The 24,435-nt window shown below is 39.6% G+C and overlaps 1 protein-coding gene across 2 annotated transcripts; it reads right to left on the bottom strand.

The window, feature by feature from the left end:
• Window positions 1-130: 130 nt before the first annotated feature.
• On the bottom strand, window positions 131-24,139 carry LOC146489587 (beta-lactamase-like protein 3). Of its 2 annotated transcripts, none has more exons than XM_085105206.1 (12): window positions 23,985-24,139; window positions 15,990-16,354; window positions 15,108-15,245; window positions 14,345-14,488; window positions 13,645-13,766; window positions 13,085-13,237; window positions 10,645-10,779; window positions 10,064-10,181; window positions 9,514-9,589; window positions 8,531-8,671; window positions 8,008-8,120; window positions 131-2,605 (listed from the first exon to the last, which is right to left on the bottom strand). In XM_085105206.1, exons 2-12 carry the CDS (start codon window positions 16,317-16,319, stop codon window positions 2,267-2,269), a joined length of 1,809 nt encoding a protein of 602 aa, XP_084961332.1. In that variant the 5' UTR covers window positions 16,320-16,354; window positions 23,985-24,139; the 3' UTR covers window positions 131-2,266. The 2 variants fall into 2 exon arrangements, with proteins under 2 accessions (XP_084961332.1, XP_084961323.1); XM_085105197.1 differs by lacking the exon at window positions 23,985-24,139 and adding an exon at window positions 18,447-18,614.
• Window positions 24,140-24,435: the final 296 nt, after the last annotated feature.

Raw genomic sequence — 24,435 nt, 5'->3', positions numbered from 1 at the left:
GATTCACAGGAATAGATTGGTAATCACCAGCACAGGACTACAAATATAAAACGCAAACTTGCAAAGCTGCTATGTTCAATTAGCGAGTGTTACAATTCGCGCAATATTGATTTAAATCCACCATAACAACTTTCACAAGAACTTTAACTTTTATTTCTATACGCTAATACGAAGATACTTTTCTAAACAGCGTTATAACTTGATTTTTAACTGAGTGGTCTTTTAACTTTTCATCTTAAAATAAATACATTCAGTTATCAGACTAGAGTTTTCTGTTTCTATTAATTTGATTTGGGACAAGCGTAGACTAGATACTAGTGTAGCAATGCCTGCTGGGTATTATTGACAGGGAATACAGCGGAAAACTGGACCTGAGCTTCTCTGAGTTCCTCCCAGAAGCCCCTGGTAGTTTATAACCCTTCTCATATCGTGTAATATTAAGGCATTGACACTTAACTTGAGTATCTCATGTCAGCTGGGTCAGCAAACATCTTGTAAAAAAGATAAAAAGTATTTACAGTACACAGAACGCTGCTAGAGTTTACATAACCATGTGATGTAAACAACTACCAGAAAAGCGTTATATTTACTAATGCTATTATTAGCCAAAACTGAGTAGTATATGATTTTACATATCAGATGAAATCAACATTTAGTACATTTCTTTATTACATAGTTTTCGTGATTGAGAAAACTTCTTGTATGGTACTAAGTTAGCTTCTTTTCCCAAAGAGAGATCTCGCCTAAGAATAAATTCTGCTGAAACTCTTAATTTGAATAATTGCCATAAAAACTTGCCTTAAGGTAAGTGCAAGTCACTAAAAATAAGTGTAAATTATTATTTGAGAGCGCTTTTTGACAGTCTTTGTCGAGTTGTGTCTGCTTCCCATGAGGCATGTGAATTTCCATTGGTGTGTTCCGAGCGTGGGTAAAATGGAGGATCCAGGATTCACAAACCTGAGTGAATATTTAGCCTTCCTAAGGGGAGGGAAGGATACAAACCCCATCAGGGCCTGGTTCCTTTGATATCAATGGTGTAACTTGTAATCAGGCTCAATTTTAGCCTCGTTCTTAAATGTGCTTTCATGTCAGCCGCTTGGCAAACGCAGTAATTTTTGTTTCACGTTCCACTTGGCAATGGATTATCAAGCGAATAAAAAATATCGCCTTATCACAGTTCAGATACAGTGGAGGTAGGGTGAGTTATAAAAATAAACCTTGGAAATGAATAGAATCAAACGAACAAGTTTGAACTCTTGATTAGCTAACCTCAATCACTGGTGTCAAAATACATTAATAATTTATAAGCCCATTGACCTATCAGATGGTCGATCAAACATCACGTGCAGTGGTTCTAAAACCTGGCAAAACCTCCTCCTTGTTAGTATGCGGCGTTTAATGTTTTTCTCGTATGCTAATTTCCAACGTTCACAAAAGCATCATTGTTATGAACTCTCTTGACACACGCTTTTCCAGGAATGTTTTTGAAGCCGCTCAAAACTCGCAGCATGTGCTTTATCGGGTCCAAAGCACTCGGCTGCGCCTCGTGGTTTTAAATCCCGATAAAACACTGCTGCTCGTGTTTTAAACATTACCGAAGTAACGTTATCCTGCTACTTTCAATTTGAAAACAAATACGATCTTAATCAAGATATAAAATTCAATTCCGGTCGCTGATCATATGTGAGACTATGTTCGAGGCGGACATCGCTGGATTATGATTTGCGTTAACCGCTTTAAGGCCCAATAGAGACCAGCATCTAATTTCTCTCCACAATATCGCTACGTCTCTAAACATGCCGGTCATGAGAATGAAGGAAATGATCAGCAACTACTAGTACCAACTACTAGTACCATAACAAATGTGTAGAACAAAACCAGGAGAATACGCATTTTGATTTCAAAGGTTAAAGATGAGCATTACATTTCCCGGGCTCTGAGGTTAATTGAATTCACTTCTGGTCATTAGCATACACTTGTACACACAGCAGTAACAGCACAGCTAGTAACATAGCCTCCCACGCAGTCGTTTTTATAGGGTACTCGTATTACCTCCTCCCCACAGAGGTAATCAGAGTCCCCTAAAGACGACTGCGTGTTATCCTTATGTAGACTCAGTAATTTTTGTATTGTTGTATTTCTGTTATACTGTAAGGTTTTTGAAATTAAAAATAAATAAATGAATAATAATAATAATAATAATAATAATAATAATAATAGTAATAATAAAAATGACTGTGTGGGAGGCTACTTGTGGCATAGAAATTCAATTTCGCACCCTGTAAAAGTACGTTCTTCCGCTTGGATGTGCACCAAACATTGTAAACTTATCGGAGAGACCGTCGACCGGTGATGGACTGTCGTAGACAACAAGATCGTTATCCACACCAACTATAAACATTTCGTAGCAAGAAAGACTTGGCGGTAAAACAACTTTGAACCTTAACGGTTCAGTGTAGTTTAAAACAAAGTAATCGAGTACGCGATTCACAAGGAGATGGATATGTCCGTCCTTCATTTTGGCCTCGAGAAACTTCAATGGATCTAGTCCTTCCACACGGAAAACTCCAACATAGGGCTTGATATCCGGGGGAACCAATATTTTCTAGATGAAATGGGAGAGAAAATGAATCAAATTCCTATGACGATACCAAGGTCTCTCAGGCCGGGTAGCCGGAGCGGAAGGAGGAGGAGGAGGGCTGTTGGCCGGGGAAAGTAGAAGAACCATGCACTGTTCCGCTCAAGTAGTAGGGCTTCAGCAAAATTAACCCCGTTAGTGTATAGGTACAGGTATAGGTATAGGTAAATAATTGATATGCATAAGGGTCGAGTCAATGCCGAGGTTTACTAATGAGCGTCACTCTAATACAAAGGAAACAATAGACATGCCTAGGCTTGCCCGCTCTATACCCACCCTGATTGGATCTAAAGATTTGTATGGTCAGTTTGAATAAAAAGCGGTTAGATTTCGAAAGCGCTATCGTTCTTGCAATCGCTTTGCTGGGAAAACTTTTTTCCGATTTTCAAAACGTTAGTACCGTTGAAAATGGCTTTTTTCACAAACGTTATTGATCTTCAAGCTGCCTTGAGACAACACCGTTTTCTCCTATCTATCTCGAGGAAAAGAAAAACTATTAAAGTCACGCACCGTTAGTCAGTTCATTATGCGGGTCCACGAGCCTAAAGTTGCATACAAATTAGTTCAGTTCTGCTGGGAAAACCCAAGGGAGTATCTTGACGCATTAGCATATAATCAATTTTATATAACTTAACAGGGATCAATTAAAACACGCGACTTATAATTGCTAGCAATAGAACCACACAAGAGATACCGTTTTAAAACCTTTATTAAAAAACAATGACAAAAAGAGTCAAATACACAGCGATTTCAAGCGGATGGAAATTAATTAATCTTCATTTCAACTCTCCTCTTTAGAAGGGGAATAGAAATCGGCTTCCAAAGTCTTCGCGTTTTTGTGTGTAACTACTCCACAATCGTGACACCGAAGAAAGCCCTCTTTCACGTACTTTCTCTCCTCGGGAATCTGGTGATCGCATATAGGACAAATCTTGTAGTAATCATGCCAAAAGCATTAAGGACATTTCATGATCAATGTACAGCACACATTAGAGTTCTGGCAATGTTCACAGGGACTTTTAAAGTGACTGAAGGTGGTGGACGTTTCTGGGTTATTACTTTCCGTTTCCTGACTGTCGTTGTCAGTATCGTTGTCGCTCTCTTGGATGCCTCCAGCTTCAACGCCATTCTCAGAACCCACCTCCTCCTCCTCCTGATTTTCTATATCCGATGAACTCTCCTCGTTCTTACTCTCGTTATCGGAAGTATTTTCTACATTGCGGTAGCCTTTTTTCTTTTCTATTAAATCACTTAACAACTTTTTGTTCTTGATTAAACCTTTATCGATTCCTAACTCTGCAAGTCCATCTAGAAACGTATTCAGCGCTCGAGGTTTGGTAATCTCATTGTTGTGAGGGAGTAACACATACTCAACTAGCTCGGCGATGTTTGTGACGGGAATGGTGCGTTTATTTCGAAGTAATTGCCCGCGGGGAGTCCAGAAAAGAATATCTTTGGACGCGGCCATACTATGCAGCAAATCAGAAGCACGCTTTTCCGCCACTGCTCGGGAAAGATGACTGAAAACATCTTTTATTCTTGGTTCTTCATCCTCGCTTTCATCATCAGAACTTTCGCTTTCTTCATGTTCACTCTCGTGTTCTTCTTCAACCAAATCTATCTTTCTATTCATATTGATCAGCACTCGTTAAAGGCAAGTGTAAAATGAATGTACCAGGCCTGTGTGGTTTCTTTTATAACATTAGCAATCCCAAGCTACTTATAACAGGGGCTAATACATTTTCAATAAAACCACTACCCTCTTGTACAAGAACTCGCTTTTTTGTTTTGTAAGGGACATTTGATCTGGCCAAGTAAAGTAAAGCATCCTTATATGGCAGCAACATCCACCTATTTTCTTTGGAGATGGGAATGTGTCCCTTGAGTATATTGTATAAGACTTGGACTAGTGCATGTAGTTGCTGTGGAGAAGCTGTCTTTAAAAGAAATTGGCGCTGATAAGCAGGACAGTGAGCTAACAGCTGAAGAAAACCACGTTTGTTGTTCACTACACGAAACATACATGTAGAGTGAGCTAAGGCGAATGAGTTGCTTACATTTATTGTGGTGAAACAATGGAAATGTGGTGGTGAAGGCGGAGGTGGTGGTGGAGGGAAAACAATAGAATTGAGGAGGAGGAGGGAAAACAATAGGGGTTAATTCTATATAAATGTGACACATTCGATGTTTTTTTCAGTTCACGTTAAGTCTTCACTGAGTTGACATGAGTTGGTTCTGTTCTTTTTGCGAAAAATCCTTTAGTAGAAAAGATAACATGCAAAGACATATGTTTAATAAGCACAATGAGTCGCCGAGTTTCACTCCATTCAGAGCTATGCCGTTTTCTCCAGAAAAATGTCAGCGGTTTCGCTTCCAGCATCCTTTTACTTCCGTGATTGCCGGGATGACTGGGTCCGGAAAAACGGCCTGGGTTCGATCTCTATTGCAACAAGCTTCAGAGACAATTCACCCTCCCCCGGAGAGGATCGTTTGGTGTTATTCACAATGGCAGCCTGCTTACACAGAAATGCTAGTCGCCATGTCACATATTGAATTCGTCAAGGGAATTCCTAAGGCTTTGGAGCAGGATTCCTATTTTAATGTAAACACACGGAATTTGATCGTGTTTGTTGATCAGATGATTGACGCCAGTAAAGACAAGCGAATTGTGAACCTCTTTACTCGTGGTTCTCATCATCGCAATCTCAGTGTGATTTATATCGTGCAGAATCAAGAGAAATTTCTCTTGGCAGAATCTATTCCATCAGGGAAAAGGTAGCCGCAGCATAAGCCTAAACAGTCATTATTTGGTGTTATTTAAGAATCCACGAGACAAATTGCAAATCTTGACTCTGGCGAAGCAAATGTATCCCGGCCAAACGGATTTCTTTTTAAATCAGTACAAAGAGGCTGTGAAAAGACCTTTTGGTTATCTGTTAATTGATCTGAAAACCACCGACCTAAGACAACTGTAGATTGCGAACAAACATCCTCCCCAGCGAAGAAGGCCTTAACCAAGCAAGATTTCAAGAAAATATTCCTCAAGAGCTTTTAAAATATCTGAAGCAGCAAAACATAGCGACACCCCCAGTACTTCCAGCTATGGAAGAAATAAAGGGCAGTATGGATGGCATGCTTTCTCGAAACGATCTCCGGGAAGATGAAAAAGCTAAACGATACTTTCAGTTGCAAAAGAGATACCTGGCTTTTAAAGAACAATTAAATTCAAGAACACGACCGGAGAAATAATCAGCGCTGTTCCAGACTTAACATCAAGGGCACTAGATTCTTCGACAGCAACGGCAGCATTCTCCACTCCCCTCAACCTCTTTAACGTAACACCTGAATTAACACAAGCGGCCATCTCTCAAAAACCATACAAAGAAAGCCTCACCCCTGCACTACCCTCAAACCCTGCTTTCCTGACCCCTCCTCCCACAGTAGAAACCCCATCACAACAAGCCCCGAAGCGAAAAAGGCGTCGGATTCAATTTGTAAATTACTTGGATGATCATGAAGCTCATGGCAAACGGCTGAGGAAACGTCGGCATAAGAAATTTAATCCATACAAGTACTCCATGGGCGAAGAAGATGAAGATTAATTAATTTCCATCCCCTTGAAATCGCTGTGTATTTGACTCTTTTTGTCATTTTTTTTTCTTAAATAAAGGTTTTTAAACGGTATCTCTTGTGTGGTTCTATTGCTAGCAATTATAAGTCGCGTGTTTTAATTGATCCTTAAGTTATATAAAATTGATTATACACTAATGCGTCAAGATACTCCCTTGGGGTTTTTCCAGCAGAACTGAACTAATTTGTATGCAACTTTAGGCTCGTGGACCCGCATAATCAACTGACTAACGGTGCGTGACTTTAATAGTTTTTTCATTTCCTCGAGATAGATAGGAGAAAACGGTCTTGTAATAGTCAAACAAACTTTAAATATAGAGTTTTCAGCGCCACTTTGTGTATATATGTGTGTGTGTTTTGTTTTTTAACTGTAATGATCGATAATCGTCACGAATAACCTGAGATAAATTTTCCCAGCAAAGCGATTGCAAGAACGATAGCGCTTTCGAAATCTAACCGCTTTTTATTCAAAACAAACAATATAAATCTTAAGATCCAATCAGGGTGGGTATAGAGCGGGCAAGCCTAGGCATGTCTATTGTTTCCTTTGTATTAGAGTGACGCTCATTAGTAAACCTTGGCATTGACTCGACCCTTATGCATATCAATGATTTACCTATACCTACACCTGTACCTATACACTAACGGGGTTAATTTTGCTGAAGCCCTACTACTCGCTCAAATGATCCTTTTTTCGATGGTACTGAAATCATTAACCATCTTACAATTCTAACAATTTCTCGAAATCAAAAACAATATAATTAAATCAAGTCTATTTAGGCTTGTAGAGGGTATAGGGTGCTGTAGACCATACTGTACTGCAGTCTCGGAATGTTATAGACTAAAGTGGTTGTCTTTCATTAAATTACCGCGCATCAACGATAGAGAGGATCATCTCTCGGTAAACATTTCCATTTCTTTTCTGATGGTTATTTTTGGCGGAGGAGGGGGGAGGGGGAAGGGGGGAGTGGGAACGGTGACTCTGCTTAGCCTTGCTCACATACATCAGAAATACAGCTGTTTCGACAAAGGTTGTCCAAAAAAGCGTAAAAGCGTACGCGACAATGCCGAAAGGTAGTCTGGGAAATACCCAAATAAATTTCATTAAAAGCGCAGAATCCATAATGCCTCGACCGTACAGCGAAGACTTGAGATGGCGGGAAATATGGATTCTGCGCTATTATTGAAATTTATTGGGTATTTCCCAGACTACCTTTCGGCATTGTCGCGTACGCTTTTACGCTTTTTTGGACAACCTTTGTCGAAACAGCTGTATACGCACACAAAAACGTTTATGCCGCTTAGCGCCCAAATACAATGGTGTGTATTAATGACATTTGCGTGTCTGGATATAAAAACAGCCAAACGTCAGTCTCGGTGATAACCTCTTCGTTGTTCCCAGAAAACATACAAATTCCATTATTGCGCATCCTCATCCTTTGAGTTACAGATTGGTGCTCAGACACGTAAGCAGCTTTATATTCACAGAACTGGCGCTAAAGCTTAATACCCCGGCGTGCCATCCCCTTTTTCTTCGTAGTCTTCACTGACGGCTTTTAATGGTCAAGTTTTACATAAGACCGCTGAAGTTCGCGGACCGTGATGCTCTGATAACATGATCCGATGGGTAATCTTTGGCGATGATGTAGAAACCTTACTGTTCTCCCAGAGTGGTGGGTGAGGGGGGGAGAGGAGTAAATTGGCATTTTTAGACATTTTTGAAAAGCGAATGCTCTTACCTGCTGTGCAGTGGTTCTCAAGATCTCTTTAAATGCAGGAAGGAACGTGTTGCTAAAATAACTGTCAATTCTTTTAGACAGAACTCGACAGTTGGTACACAAAAGGTTGAAGGCTGTTAAAAAAAAGGAAGAAGGAAAAAACAGAAGATGCTTTATTTCAAGAACTCATGGAACACTGTTAAATTTAATTAAAGGGGTAATATATAGGATTATTTTGAGAAATTATAAAAGTTTGAACTGTTTACAAAATTTACAATAACATATTATTATTTGTCTCACGATGTAGTTCCTGCTAGTCCTCATTAGGCATAGCCTCCAACGCAGACGTCCTTAAGGGTTCGTCACGCGTTTCCTCCCCTTGGGAAGAAACGCGTGACGAACCCTTAAGGACGTCTGCGTTGGAGGCTACATTAGGCATTGAGGTCGACTGGTTCATCATTACTATTTATGGTCCTGCTATGGTTTCTGCGCAGACGTTTTGTAAAAGGAAACACATCAAGGTAAGTGTTATCAACTTACTCACCAACTTTCATCTCTGGTAGAAGCACTATCACCGAGTCGTACCCATAAATGTAGCCACGTTTTCGTCTTATGAGCAAATCATCAACGATTTCCATTTCCCATGGTGTGCCAACAACATCTTTCCCATTTGGAAGAATGTAACCTTGAACACAAGAAGAGGACGCTAAAAGTCGTCTACGTACCCAAGTATAATACAAAAACGATGCATTAATAGACAAAGAGTATGGTCTTATTGTAAACTGATCTAAACTCACAATTGACCAAAAGTTGATCTGGTTTTTGGGTTTAATTTCAAGCAAGTATAGTCTTTCTTATTGCGCTGAAGACATGTGAGATATAAGTGGAGATGACCACAGAGTTTTATAGGTCGCTACACTGGATCTTACCAAAAGGAACGCAACTAGATTGGATCGCCTACGGAAGGTTCTTAACGCATGCGCACCGACATTATTTGAGCGAGAGTGGTCACCGATAGGAGAAATCCCAACATCATCATCATCATCATCATCATCATCATCATCATCATCATAATAATAATATTACAGCTAGCGAGATTTTAGGATTAGAACGTTTAACATTCTTCACATTTAGGATTAATAGGGGCTTTTGAATTTTTCTCATTTTAGTGTATGATTGGTCATATGAATGACTTTTATTTCTTTTAAATTTACTATTATTATTTTTTTAAAAATTGTAATTGAAAATAGCTCTGTTGTGCTTCGAAATACTCTCTTTTTTTAATCGCAATTGAATTGTAAATAGGTTTTTAATAGTTCTTTTTTCTACTTTTAACTTGTAAATCAGACAAATTCTGCTTAAATAAAGAGATTATTATTTTAAATAATAATGATAATAATAATAATAATAATAATAATAATAATAATAATAATAATAATAATAATAATAATAATAATAATTTATAGTAGCGCTATTAGAGAGACTCAGGAGCAAGAACCAATAATACAATAGTGATAAATAATATACCTGGTGCAAAAAGCACTTCCGTCAGGGATCTGGAAAGATATGGATTTGATTCTTCCTTGAACAGACCCATCTCAACCTAAAAGTAAAAAAAGCATCGAAAACAAGGACGAGATTTGTTAGTTTTCACGAACCTGTTAGCCTTGGTCCAATGACAGATGGACAAAACATTTTAGTTTAGCAATAAAATTATCCTTATAAATTGCCGCACATTGGTGTTAAAAATATACCGCTGATTTTGAGTAGTTAATTGTACACCAACACATTAAAGCATAATCATTCACAAGTTGCTCCCCGACGTAATATGACATGTTGTAAACGGTTGTGGACAGTGAAGGCAAGATGGTGTTTGAGAATAAAAATATCGCGGGATCGGGAGAAGGGAATAGGATAAGGAGCGATAGAGGCTGGAAGGAACATTTTCTGAAACCAACATCATGTTGTGTTTGCTTTACTTGCTTCACGCCGCCTTTCGTTTTTCTCAGCCTTACAATCTGAACATCTGGAACAAAAAAGGACGACAACAAAGAAAAGTTTGCGTCTTCTACGCAACCTTTGCTAGATCTGCAACACTGGAGAAGGCTCCTCCAGTTGGATTCAGCCAACCCCACTCTTGAACATCAGAAAATTCTGTATTACTTGTGTAGCCAACAGGAATGCGCTGTTTTATGCTGAAGAAAAAACACAAAAACAATTCAAGTATCACACTGGTTGGTTTACACACACATACTGGCACACATAGCAGGGAAACAACGGTAATCATGCCCTCACGAAAAATGACTGACCACCCAGCCCACGGGGGAGGGGGGAGGGATCCAACGGCAAAGGACGTAACCTGAAGGAGTCTTTTCTTCTTCGCATACAATCCTCCCTACCAAAATGTTTTCACCCACTCGCTAATTACAAACCCCAGAAATGGCAGTTTGCACCTCCCCTCACTGATAAACCTTAATACCCCCTGCTACTCTCCCCCGGGACCGAAATGACTGCATGCGCATATTGATGTAAATTTAGCGCGTTATGGGTTGTGGATGGCACTACTTTCAGGTAAGAGGCCCAGATGCCCGCTTGTATAAACGCTTAGAAGTCAGGCTCTGAGGTCAAAACATGAAAGAACATTTAACTCTCTGATACCTTTCATCTAAAGTAAAAGTAGTGTCTGTCATTCCAAGAGTGGAAAACAAATTTTCTCTCATCCATCCTTGAAAACCGCGGCCATTTCCAAATCTCTGACCCAGTACTTGGCCAAGCAGTGCAAAGCCCAGGTTGCTGAGCAAAAATAAAGTAGAAAGGCAAATAGTTTTTCTATGTATGAGTAGTGGCCGAGCATAGGTCAAACTAAGCCAGCCAATTTCACAGACCGGTACATTAAGCTGTTGCCGCGCATGTAACTTGTGGGGTTCCAACCTGTTCAGAAGTGCGAAAGTCAAACTGATTACCGGTAGCAAGGGAACCAAGTTTACGGGTGTCTTTGCATCCGTAGAAATATTTACACTATTCCGGGTAATTCAACTTAAAATCAATCCACCCAGGTGTTGTTCACACCCTACTGATACGGATCCAAAACTGTACTTGCTTCTGAAGGTCCGTCTACATGACAGAAACAAAAAAATGAAAAGAACGGCTCCGATAGATTTTGGAACGGTTCTGATGATTGTTGTACGAAGCAGTCTTGTTTTACAGGTTCCATTTCAGGATTATCAGCACTTTTGGTCCAAGACTTCATTTGTATTCTTTGTTTTCTGTGCTTTTAAGATCTAACAAGCGATTGGTCTGATATAAAACAATTTGAGTATTCCAAGAATAGTTTCGGCGTTCACAGTTTTCCCGTACACGACTCGATTTTGTCGAATAATCGTTTTATTATATAGACGGCAATTCTCCTGTCATGAGAAATGCTATTTCAGTTACCAAAAGAAACTTTTCTCATATTTTACTGCTCAGATTTCTCACTTCTCTTAGGATGCAAGCCGATGGTCTACTTGTGAGAAGCCAATCACAGTGCACGCTTGCTCACAACCCAAGGGACTGGCTACATAGGAAATTTTTAAAAACTGCAAAAGCCGTGAACGAAGATCCTGCTTGCTTGTACGTTGGATCTCACAGGAGATCTAATCAGCCAAACTTGAAAAATAGACGATGAGAAGTCCAAAGACTACTGCAAAGCTGACACAACGTAATATATTTTAAAACAATATTTCGGCTGGCCAAACCAGCCTTCTTCAGGTTTAGATGTTACTAAATCATATAAATGAAATTACAATATTATATTATGGAGGATGTTGCAATACATGGGAGCAGCGGAAATGACGTTTACAAGGTGGTACCAAAGGATGAGGAAATAAGTAAAATAAAATAAAAAAAATTACAATTCATCACGTCTATTCAAACCGTGAGGTTCCAAGGTCCCCGCTAAATCTATAAGAAAAGACTCTCTGGCAATACATGTAAATGGCAGCGGTTACATTGTACCATGTAGATTAAATTTTTTTTTTCACCACCAGGATCTTTCCGCTGTGGACAAAATTGCGCCACTTGTCCTTACATTACTAACGGTCTTAAACATTACACATTTTCTTCCACAGGCGAAACCCGTCACATCACTTCACACATAACCTGTAACACCAAAAATTTAATCTACATGGTACAATGTAACCGCTGCCATTTACAATACATAGGTGAAACTAAGCGACGTCTCAAAGACAGATTCAACGAACATAGACGCCCAGTTGACAAAACTAACATTACATCCAAACCAACCACTGTTTCTGAACATTTTCTTTCTCAACCTAACCACTGCCACACTGACATGCAACTAATACCACTTGAAGTTATCCACTCCTCACCTGATTCAATCAGAAAAGCCAGAGAGTCTTTTCTTATAGATTTAGCGGGGACCTTGGAACCCCACGGTTGGAATAGGCGTGATGAATTGTAATTTTTTTTATTTTATTTTACTTATTTCCTCATCCTTTGGTACCACCTTGTAAACTTTATTTCCGCCGCTCCCATGTATTGCAACATCCTCCATAATATAATATTGTAATTTCATTTATATGATTTAGTAACATCTAAACCTGAAGAAGGCTGGTTTGGCCAGCCGAAATATTGTTTTAAAATATATTACGTTGTGTCAACTTTGCAGTAGTCTTTGGACTTCTCATCGTCTACATAGGAAACCCGTTTTGTCTCTAGTTAGGATCATGCCAGCAAACCATTCTTACAATAGAACGGCAAACGTAATTAGTTAACTTTAATTTGAATTGTTTTACAGACTGTTAAAGCCAGTTTAATCTAACGCACACACTTTTCCACTCCATAGGTGCATGTCAGCCACTGTCAACTGGCAGGACCAAAGCGTGGCTAGACTGAATCCTTTGCACTAGCAAAATCGACGGTCAAGGTATGGCATAACATTAATGTGCTTTTTAAATCAAAATCTCAACAATTTTTCACGATATGTCTCTACAAAAACGAAATAGTTGGTATAAACTTTTTGAAATGAATATACTGGAAAAACGAGTTTTACAGTCACGCAATCCGTGACATGCGTGGTGCGTTATTCATTCCAAACCTGTATTGTGGCTCCTTCCCAGGCTCTCTCAGTAGGCTTAGATTCCTGAGCCTTTGTATCATCTGGTCATGAGTGAAGGGACAGAGATTTGCTTTTGTGTGAGGAAAACATGGTGCCTCCCTTTGAAGGCCGGAGCGATGTGACGCGAGGTCTCTGTTGTGAAAGAAGAACGAAAACAATTCATAAATATGAAATACCCTTAGGGTGAGACCCAAGAATGTAGTGTAAATATGCCACGCTATCCGTAAGATCAATTATCGGTATAGTAAAAGAAAGTGTGATAGTTCGCTAAGCGCTTTGCTAATGCACACCTTCATCCTGTTAATTTTTCTTATAGAACCATATCAGCGCTATTCATCAAGTAATCTTTTATATATAAGTGAGATGTTTTTGGTGAATTGCTTATGCACTAGACCGGCCGACTCTTGTGTCTTTCGTGGTGTTGCGGAAACCCAACCATTTCTGTGAGCAATTACGTTTTGGTTTACATGTCATTGAAGTAGTTTGTTTTAAGTCATTGGTGATCGATCTTTATAACCTAAAGCTGGTGTGGAGCTCACCTCAGAGTTATTGGCGTGTTTCCAAAGGGATTCTTTATGAAAAAGTCGGTTTGGTAAGAAGTCACCTGATCATCAAGGGAGTTGACTAGGCGATTGCTGTACAGCTTGTACAGCATTAATACCTGAAACAATAAAATAACAAAACTATAGCATCAGAAAACGAACTTGCCAAACGTAAATGACGAATTGAGGGAATATAAACATTAAGGAATAAAGATTTAGAGTGACCCTATTTAGGCCTCCATATTTCACCGCGGTCAAACTGTTTCAGATCACGTCGGATACGTCATCGACGTGAATTGACCGTGAAGAGCTGGGGGAAAGCCATACAATTCAATTCATACAAGAAATGCCAGAGAAAGTACAGTTAGAACTCAACTCCATTGTAGCATAAATCAGTCCGACCGGTCTCGCAATGAGGTAACGGTTGCTGTGGATTTGCATTCACTCAGTTCGTGATCACTTTTTGATACTGGAAGAGCTTTATTCTAGAACTTTCAGGCTTTCTTTTCGCAACTGCTTAAGTTAGAATCATAACTGGGATTTTTTTTTCACCTGTCTTGTTACTTAACAAACTAATAATCACGGACATGCAGTCTTACCGTGGCGTTAAAAAAGTTAAATTACTACGTATGAAGAAGACGCGGTTTTGGTGGGGGAGCATATCTTTATGAGTTGTCATGGCTACCGGAGTTCTTACCGTGAAAACCTTGGAAACGCTTGCAATCGGAAATATGGAGTTTGATGTTGGTTTTCGTTTGCGAACTTCTGAGTTGTTCATTACTCCAAACTGTGCTTCCCAAATCACCTCATCTCTGTACACTATGTTGGCAGTTACCGCTGTCTAAAGACAAAAACAGTGACCGCATTAACAATTCGCAAGAACCCTGATTATCACGCACAACTTACAGGTAAACAGAGGCGTCCAGGCGTAAGATGAAGTGAAAAACAAAAATAAAATTAAAAAAAAAAAATGGAAAATGACCTACACACATTATTTAAAACAAACCACTGAATTATCATGCAAATTTTAAAAAGATATCACTTTCCGAAAAGAATAAACAAATAAAGTTAGCTGTAGATTATCAATTTTCATCATGCTGCAGGATACTCAAGAACTCTTGACACAAACAACGAGCAAATGTTGAAGTTAGGATCGTAACGTCCATCCCTGATGCCATTTCTTTTGCTCAGATTCTGGCAAAGTTTGATCTTTGAGCCCAGAGATTCGCTGAGCGCTAAATCGCCCCTATGGTTTGTGACTCTGAATTCTGTAGACCCCACTGCTCATATCCATACAGATCACAGATGCTACCCCTCATATCCATGCGTACACTGATCCCCACCCCCCCCCCCCCCCCTCCCCGCTTTGATCAACACAACTCTAATCTGTAAATGAGAGTAGGGTGTCAGGCTGAAAAACAGTCATAGCAACAGCAAACCATGACACTACCACCACTAACCGGTCCTTGTGATTCCACTTCTTCTTTAATTAAAGACTCCAGGGAACTTAGCTCAGTTTGAAGTCGTTTTGGTAGCGAGTTGAAAGCGACTGGCCTAGGAATCGTATGGCATTCCGTCGGTGATGGCGGAGCTTGTGTCTGTCGATAAAAAGTCCTGATATCAGTTAGCACAGCCCAGTGTTCTGTCGCGTTTCTCGTACATCCTCAGTAAAGTTCAAATTACCCTCTATCTAGCACAACACATCCGCAGGTAGTGAGGGCGAGGACACTTGAGTCGGGGCGGTGGGAAAAAATTCGACGACGAAAAGTAGAGAGGAAAAGTTCTACTGAGATTTCTTCGTCGAATTTTTTGCCAGCCGTTTCGAGTATTTCCTCGTCCTCGCTGATCCTCACTATTTCGCCCTTTGTCTCCGCGGATGAGCCCAACGGGATTTTAGAACATTTGATAACAATACGAAAACTTTTAACTGAAGTAACGTTTAATTTATTTCAACTAAGTTTTTTAGGGCGTTTTCTAAGTTGAATGATTAACTTGCATTAGCAAGGGAAATAAGTTTGTTTAAGCATCCATATGCAGCTTCTTTGCATGACTCTATCGGTTTTGTCTCCCCCGCCAAACTAACTTCAATTATCAAATAATAGAAGCACCTTCAAGCCTCATTACGCCAATCCTGGGTTAATTAACGTAAACTTTGATATGAGTTTAACTACTAATGATTCTTCAAAACGATTTTTGGCCCTCAGTTTTGACTTACGACTTTTTTAAATGTCAGGTTAAAATTAGACTTTAAAAGCATGTTTTACAGGCAACGAGCGAGATGGAAACCTCGGTTAACTAATCATGGATTGGCGTTCAACCGGGCCCAGGTCGGTGATACATACCGTTTTCTGAGAAGTGCCGTCATGATTGACGCTCGCATTTTCTTGTCGATTCTTGAATGGTCTGGTTAAGTACAGCACTATCATTACAATGGACAGAACAATAAAACATGCCAGCAGTATGACAACACCGATCTTGCTGCATTTATTTTTTCGTTTCTTTTTCTTTGAAGGTAAGAATCCCACTGTGCTTGCACTTGTTGACATGATGGTAGTCCGTCTCTCTGTTTTCTTCCCATAAGACGCTTCAGGCTGGGAATCATGAAACGATGAGTAACTGCCTACAAACGAGGGGGTCTGGGGCCTTTCGGGGATGTCAAAAGCTCTGTTCATGATCCCTTTTGATGTGTGGGTCGGTTGTCCTGTGGCTGTGAGAGAAAAACAGTTAAAAGTTCAATTCTAACACTGACTATACACCGCCCTGTGTTAAATCGCGCTTTGTGAAGGACAGAGCTTTTATGTCCAGGCCAAAATTTTCAGCTTATAAACCAGCAAGGGAATCTCTTTGCTGTCACGGATACTTCAACATGAAAACTTTACTGCAGAGGTGTATTCCAGTTCTTCCTTAAGGGCCAGTGAATTTGAACTTATAGTTTCTATGGCACTGCATGTCCTTTTCTCTAATGTGGTCATCACCATCTTCTCATTCACCTTTAACTAACAGCATAGCGCGCTTTAAGGTATCTTCATTTCACATATCAGATAATAAAGAAAATATAACCCCACTGTTGTGTTTTGCATTAGGGCATCAGAGATATGAAGTCCTACGTGCTTCAGTTGGTTACATAACAATGACCAAATTTACATACTGTTTACACAAGATACGGTTTGTCCATCTGAGACGGATAATTCGTTTTAGCGAGAACGGTGATCCGTCTGGGAACAAATTCAGTCATAAGATGGAAAATGTAAATGCATTTAGATTTTATCAAGTTATGCCCTTTCTCTTTAGAGTTGCATATTATTTTGGTAGTTTCGTGACGTATATAAAAATTGAATGCGTTGTCATGCGCTGTCATGATTGCCGCTTTGGTGTTTTGCCTCATTTCTTTGCGCCACTATACTAAATCAACTTTGCTCATAAAACTGGGCAAAACACCTTAAAAGTGGCTAATTCGAAAAATAAATTAAAATAAGATAAGTGTAACCACTGCGTCTCTTACGGGGCACCTTTTTACAACCAGCTACTTTTATATCCCCTGTGCAAAAATGGCTGACAATTTAATATTCTTTCCTTTGCATTCAAATTAGCCCTATTAACCTCATTCTTGAACTAAACAAATCTGCCTTGAACGAGGCTAGTGAGCCTAACTTGAACGCAGACAAAAGAATGCTAAAATGTCAGCCATTTTTGCATATTAAAGGTCCATAAAATACACACTGAATGTTTATCTTTGTAAGGCTGCATATGTAAAATTAAGTTGAATGTTTCTTTCTCTCTTCTTCCCTGTTTTGTAGTTCGCAGACGTTCAATACGGGGCTTACCGATCAATACATGGTTGACACACCGAGCTCGGGGTTTTTATTTTTTTATTTATTTTTTCGGCGCGAGGTGAATGTAGCGGAATTTAGATTGTTGTCAGGTCTAGTTCAGTGATTAAAAAACACTGCGTCGTTTTACTTCTGTTTTTTGCAAAGTTGCTTTATTTCTTCGTTAATATTGGTGTTTCTTGGTAACAGTTGTGTCTGAGGAAATATGTTGTTGTAGATAAGGCACAATATCGCTTTTGTCACACATTTACTGAAGCGAAAATAATCTACTTTTGTTGTTAATGTGATAATACCCCGGCAATGTTGGTGGCATTTCATCTCTGCCTTAATTGGATCAAGAAGGATTATTTTTCCATGTTGAAAAGTGTTTAAAAGAAATCAGTACTGAGAATGATTCAGTGCTGAAATTGATGCGACAGTTCATGTACAGTTTATAACACTCAGTTCGAAGTATGTTTTGCTGTTGTCATAAAGCTAATGTCACGAACCTTAGGGGCTTTATCGGCCGATGGTAATTTAAATATCGTTTGCCCACACTGAGAACCAACGAATATAAGACTAATCTTTGTTGCCTTGACGTGCGAGAATTATCGCCTTAACAGTGTATTAGTGACAATAATGGGGGGAAGTATTTATTCTAAGAACAAAGATATACATTGCGATAATCACGCAAAGTTACTCTAGGCATGCCGCTATGAACTGATCGAGATATGCAAAATAAAATTAGTTAACTGACAGACTAATTACACTGAACAGTGTAGAAAAGTACCAGTTACTGATCAATTGGGTCAAAACTAGAGTAACTAACGTTACGTAATTTAACAGCCGTTTGAATTCCAGTTTTCCTAGATCGATGAAACACTGAACTAAGCTCGCGCTCAATAAATAAACAACAAACATTTGCAAACTAAGATCACATTCCTGTGAAGAGAAGAAAATTGAGTACGTAAATCACACAGTAAGGTGTACCTGCGTTATACTGCTTCTCAAGTCTGGGAGAACTGAAAAAAATTCCTTGCAAAGCCATTTTGGTTGATGTCACTCTCAAGAACAAAGTATTCTTCAGCGTTAAACGACTCGTTTCATCGAATAAAGACTTGCTATTCAGGCGCGCTATCGTATTAAATACGGTCTAATCGGGTAACGCTAACGGCTAACGTAGGGGGTGGGGTGGGATGAGTGAAAGCCCCTGTGTTGTTATATAATCTGGCCCTCAACCAGCTCCTCCCCAATGACACAGGAACATTTGCTGCACACATTTAGATCACCTCCTTGAAGATTCTTGTGAGTTTTTAAGTGCTGTGCAGTCACGGTAGGTGTCAGTAAAAAAGGATAGTCATAATTTAAAGTCTTGAATGTGCAAGTGCTAAAAAAAATCATTGACATAAATGACAGAGCCAGTGGCACCACGGCCAAGGTGGTACCACAGCCGACCGTTAAAGGCTTCTAGTATGAAAGGCCATTCCATGCATTGGCAGATGGCTCTCGGAGAGAATGACATTTGATGGTAGCTTGAATCGTGAGAATGGTATCTTGTATGCCATGCAGTTTACATGTCTTGTTGGTCTCCTTCGGTGGCGCATCAGGTCTTGATTGCCCAAATTAACAAGACCGTTATAGTAGTAATAATAATAATAATAATAATAATAATAATAATAATAATAATAATAATAATAATAATAATAATAATAATAATAATAATAATAATAATAATAATAATAACAATCTTTATACAGGGAGCCCACATCACGAAAGTGATATTCAGTGGGGCCCTGTATACAAACCCGGCCTTAACTTTTGGCTTGTTGTTTCATTTGCATTGATACCCTGCCAAGTTACTCAGGCATCCTTTTACTGACATTAGATATGTTGTTATGGCTGCCGCGGGCAAACCTGGCATCCCTGGGCTGGGCCATCTCGAGCTTTTCGATTGTACCCAGGGTGTAAGGGTGCCAGCCAGAACAGTGATACTCCACGTATAGCGAACAAGCCTGTTATGAGCAGTAGTCTTGAGTGGAATGATTCTGACCCTCAGGTTCCTTCTCACTGAAGCAAGAGTTAATGATCTTTACAGCACAGACCATGGGTTAAGACATTTTCCAAATTTGTTAAAGAGGTAAGCGTTTTCCTATGCAGGACATCGTCATAACGCACCAGAGCTCGCTTCCGCCCAACCCTCAGAACTTCAAACCTTTTCCGGAGGCTGGTTGGCTCATAAGGTGGCTTGTCACTTGTGGTCAGGCTCGAAAAGAACTCATGGTCGTCGTCACGACACATGCTTTTGAAATGGTTTATTAAACAATATGAAATACTCTTATAAAATAAACCCTTCTGGCGGCGGTATATCGGGAGATAATGCCCATGCAAGGCTGAAAGATTGGTCGAAAAGCGAAGCTTCGAGGATAACTGAAATTTTGAGGACAGTCTTTAAGCCGCGGGCATTACCAGCAAGCCGGAAGGAGGTTTATTTAGTTTATAACCCCGCGATTAATTTCTGAAACGTGAGCGCTTTACAGTCGAATGAACAAAACAGCCTGGCAGTGATGGCCTCGGCGTAATTGTAGCCAAATAAATACAAGCTAACTAGTTTAATTGATTTTATTAAACCTTAATTGGATTAAAACAAGGCCCAGTTCAGACGCCGAAAATCCCGCCTTTTGATTCAGACGCCGAACTTAATTAGCCGAACTTAATTTACTTGAAGCAAAACCAATCGAAATGTCAGCGTTTTATTGTTATTTTTAATTTTTTTTTATTTGAAACATGTTGTAATAATTTGTATATTAGGTTCGGCTCATGAAAAGTTCGGCGTCTGAATCAAAGCCGTTCTAAGGCCATGTCCACACGTATCCGGAAATTTTTTTTTCCGCAAATATTTTTTTGCGGATGCGAAAATTTTCGCGTCCACACGCAGCGTATTCGAATCGTTTTCAGCCGTCCACACGTATCCGATTGTATCCGGAAATTTTCTGATTTGCTCTAGTGCCCAGTTCTAAAATTCTCTCTCCATTCTTCTTCGATCGTTGTGCCATTGATAAAATTGTCCCACTATGCGCTTGTCCTTCCTGGTCGCGTCCAGAATAACAATCTCAAAACATCCTGTCGATCTCTAATGTATTGGTTGTGTAAATTTATCACTGCTGCATTTATCTGAACGCATGATATCAAGCTAGAAATCAGAGCAACTAACAAAGAAGCTACAACCCGGTTTGCTGTACGCCATGTTTGTTTATAATGCTCGCCGTGAAGACTGGATCCAAGAGAATGACGAAAGCGTATTCAAAAATTTCCGGAGACGACCGTCCACACCTATACGTATTCGTATCGGATAAAAAAATTTCCACTCTGGAGAGCGTTTTCAAAAATTTCCGGATACGGCCGGAAAATACGCTGGATACGTGTGGACGCAAGCCGTATTCGTAAAAAAAAATTTGCGTTTTCACAAATTTCCGGATACGTGTGGACGACGCCTAAAGCCGACCGGCTGAGAACGGCTGAGCCGTTCCAAATTGAAACAGCCGTTCTCAACTGATTCAGACGCCGAACTTTTCATGTACTTAATATGAAAAGTTCGGCATCTGAACCGGGCCTAAGACCTTAAGCTGTGACGTTTATGCTTTGTTTTCGCGTCGAACAAAATCGGGCGACTGTAATCAAGTTCGACGACTGCTATCATCTGATTTTGGACCACGTGACGTGTTTGATCCCACGAAAACGCGCGGAAATCAATCTGTGGGTTAATCGTCTTATTGCCGGTTCACCCTTTCGGTCATTTGTTATTTTTTGTGTTGTTTTTAACCCTTTCACCTACTTGTCCAAGCATTTTAGTCAAAATGGTGAAGAACTATGGCTCTTGGAATGGTAGATAAGAGAAAATTTGGTTTATCTTCAATAAATCGCCGTATTTTAACCAAATAAATTCAACAAAATGGACTTTTATTGAACATGCAAGCGTATCGAGTTAGTTGCTTACACATACAAAGCTAAATACTCCCTCAAAAAAGAGTTTGTCATACAAAGTAACAAAGTGAAGACAGCGACTTTTCAAATCCGGTTTAAAGACTGACGCTGCAAAGTGTTGTGTTGACTGCCAATTGAATGCGCATAGCTTCTTGTTTCTTTTTCAAAACGATAGGACAAGAAAATTAATGATCATCGAATGGACAGCTTACGGTTGGCAGAGCACTGCATAGATTCAAGCAGCCCAAACGCTTAAGTTGTCTACGCAACTATTAAATCTTTCATGCGCATCTCACATATATCATGATATTGGGTCGTGCAAGTCACCGACTGGCTTCCAGTAAGTTGTGATTGGCTAATAGTAAGCTTGCGCTGTCAGACCAATTGTTAACGGTGTAGCCAAACTAAGGTTCTGAGCGGATGGTTGAGGACTGGGAACATTTCATAATACGGGCTGATTGTTCGCAATCTTTCCCTTAGGAGATACGGCGCAAAAACCATAACTTGGTTTGCCTTTACGTGCCTGTTTGAGAGAAAAGTGTTTACGTTGATACAGAAGGTGGTGTGATATTTTTTACACACTCGCCTAGCATACGTACCAGGTAGGAGGACCCTTTATTGTGGAGCCGTTGGTGAAGGAGGATTTTGAGCCTCTCAAGAGAGAAATTTAGCTGGTCAAAAATGTACTTTTCACCAGCTCGTACAACATTTGGAAATGAACACCGAGCCGGAGAAGATCTAGATAACTGAATCCACAGCAGCTTTCTCTTCCTCGATCATTATATACTAAACTACTGGTCATTATATCTCCAAAGACGCAAGTCAAGACAAACATCCGAAATAAGCCTGCGTGGCAGGCGCTAGAAATGGGAAGATAGGCTGGAGGTAATCGGGCTCCTCGAGGGTGTTATCGGGCTTCTCGAGGAAGTAATCGTGCTTTTCGAGAGTTATTATTAGAGATTAACTGTTTTGTTATATAGGGCTTGTTATACAGAGCTTTAATTCCTTCTTTAATGCGCTGTATGCTGCCAGCGTTTCTCATAAAAGTAAATTTCTTCGCCTTATCGTTGTTTCGAATCCCGTTTCTGCATCTTCACTGACGGCTCCGTTTTGAAAATTCATCAACGCAAACCTAACAACAGCACCAAACAAATACAAATAGTTTTCAAATAGAAGAAAGATCCTCGCACTTACTTCGCCACTTAAGCAGTTGCGAAAAGAAAGCCTGAAAAAAATTCAGGCTTGAACGGGATTCGAACCCATGACCTCTACGATACCAGTGCCGTGCTCTACCAACTGAGCTATCAAGCCAACTGGGAACTGATCATATTGTGAGTTTCGTAATATACCCGTGAATAAATAAATATAAATATATGAAACATATATTTTGAACTGTGGATGAAAGATCTCGCCATTCGCCTTCGCCGGCGATCGTGCGAAAATTATGTCACCCCTTTTTTAAATTTTTTAAACACGTGCATGGAAGCCAACTCTGGTGAGCTACATTTTTGCCCTTTAAATTAATTAACACGTGATCACCAAGCAACCAATCACAGCACGTTACATTCAAAGAAACTACAGCTGTACAACATTACAATTCTTCTTATTTATTGTGTTGATAACTGTTAGCTCTGATTTTTTATAGCAATTGTTATTGAGTCACGTCATGTTAATAACCGAGATGACCCAATGATATAAAAAATTAGAGACATGAGGTATTGCTTGCTGAAATTAATAATTCTTGAGGTGGTCAAAACACAGCCGCTAGTTAATTAAATGACTTCACAAATAGTCCACCTGAGAAAATAACATCTTACGCCATTTATTGTGTTTCCCTGACTTCAGAAGATGTCTTGGACCACTCAGTGTATTCAGTTTATTCAACGTCTGATCCTTCCGTGCCTTAGCTGCGTTACCAAACCCTGTTTAGCTTGCCAGCATGATCATGAAGGATAGGACAAGAAAACAATGTAACTTGAATGATTCAAAGCCGGGCTTCCGTAGCAAATTGATTGTCTTATTACTTTTTGAATAATTTTTCCGATAAAATCATCTTGTTTACCAATTTTGCCAAGCTCAACTTGGGGGACAGGATACGTCAAGCTGTTCATCTGACCTTAGGAGCAGTGGTTTGTCATAACAAAACATCCTTTGCCTTTATTTTACACTTCTGAAACAAACCCAGCACTTAACCTATTCAAAGCGGTAATGCGCTAATAATGCCTTTGTGGGTAGCCATGTATTTGGCCTCGGTATAATATTTGCATAGTAGTGTTTAACAAAGAAACGTATCACATGCAGAAAAACAGACGGAACAGTTTATGTAATAACTTAAAAGTCTTAAATAGCATGGAGTTTCAGTTGCTTAGTTCGATTGACGGACACTAAGTGATAAGCTCACGCGTTCCTAACCAATAGACCACAATGAACTATAACACTACGATTCAACATGACTATGTAACCTATTGATTGCGTAAACTGTTTAGTACTGAGCCTAAAGGTAACACAATTAACAGATACACTGTACTGATTCCCTACAATACATACCTTAAAAGATGGCGGCAAAGTGTAGAAAAATGTCAGTCTGTGTGTCCGAACTAAAACAAACCAAACCAAGAACCTCATATCGAGTGTTATTTAGGGCGAAGAAAGATTAATAACAAATTACGCCTAGCGTGAAATCATATGCACAGAAATTAATGAGGCAGTGACGACTTGAGGTACTTTGATCACAGCAGTCGCACCAAACAGAAAAAAAGTGAGAATTCCAGATCAAACCATTATGAAACTGATGATTACATTTCTGTCACGTGGAAACGACATTTAAACCCATTTCATTAATAATCCGTTCCGTCCTTCCTTTCTGATGAAGTACATGGAAGATAGCAGTTCTACCATCTGTTGGCCGCTTCTTTCGGGCAGCAAAAACAAGTGCCGGTATAAATTGGTGGTAAATGTGTATGAATCATTGCATGAGTTTGTTTTAAACTGTTAAATC

The sequence above is a fragment of the Pavona decussata genome, unplaced genomic scaffold (genome assembly GCF_977016875.1).
Source record: "Pavona decussata unplaced genomic scaffold, jaPavDecu1.1 SCAFFOLD_5, whole genome shotgun sequence".
NCBI classification, from domain to species: domain Eukaryota; kingdom Metazoa; phylum Cnidaria; class Anthozoa; order Scleractinia; family Agariciidae; genus Pavona; species Pavona decussata.
The sequence above is the reverse complement of the archived record's forward strand: the minus strand, read 5'-3'. Positions and strand labels throughout refer to the sequence as shown.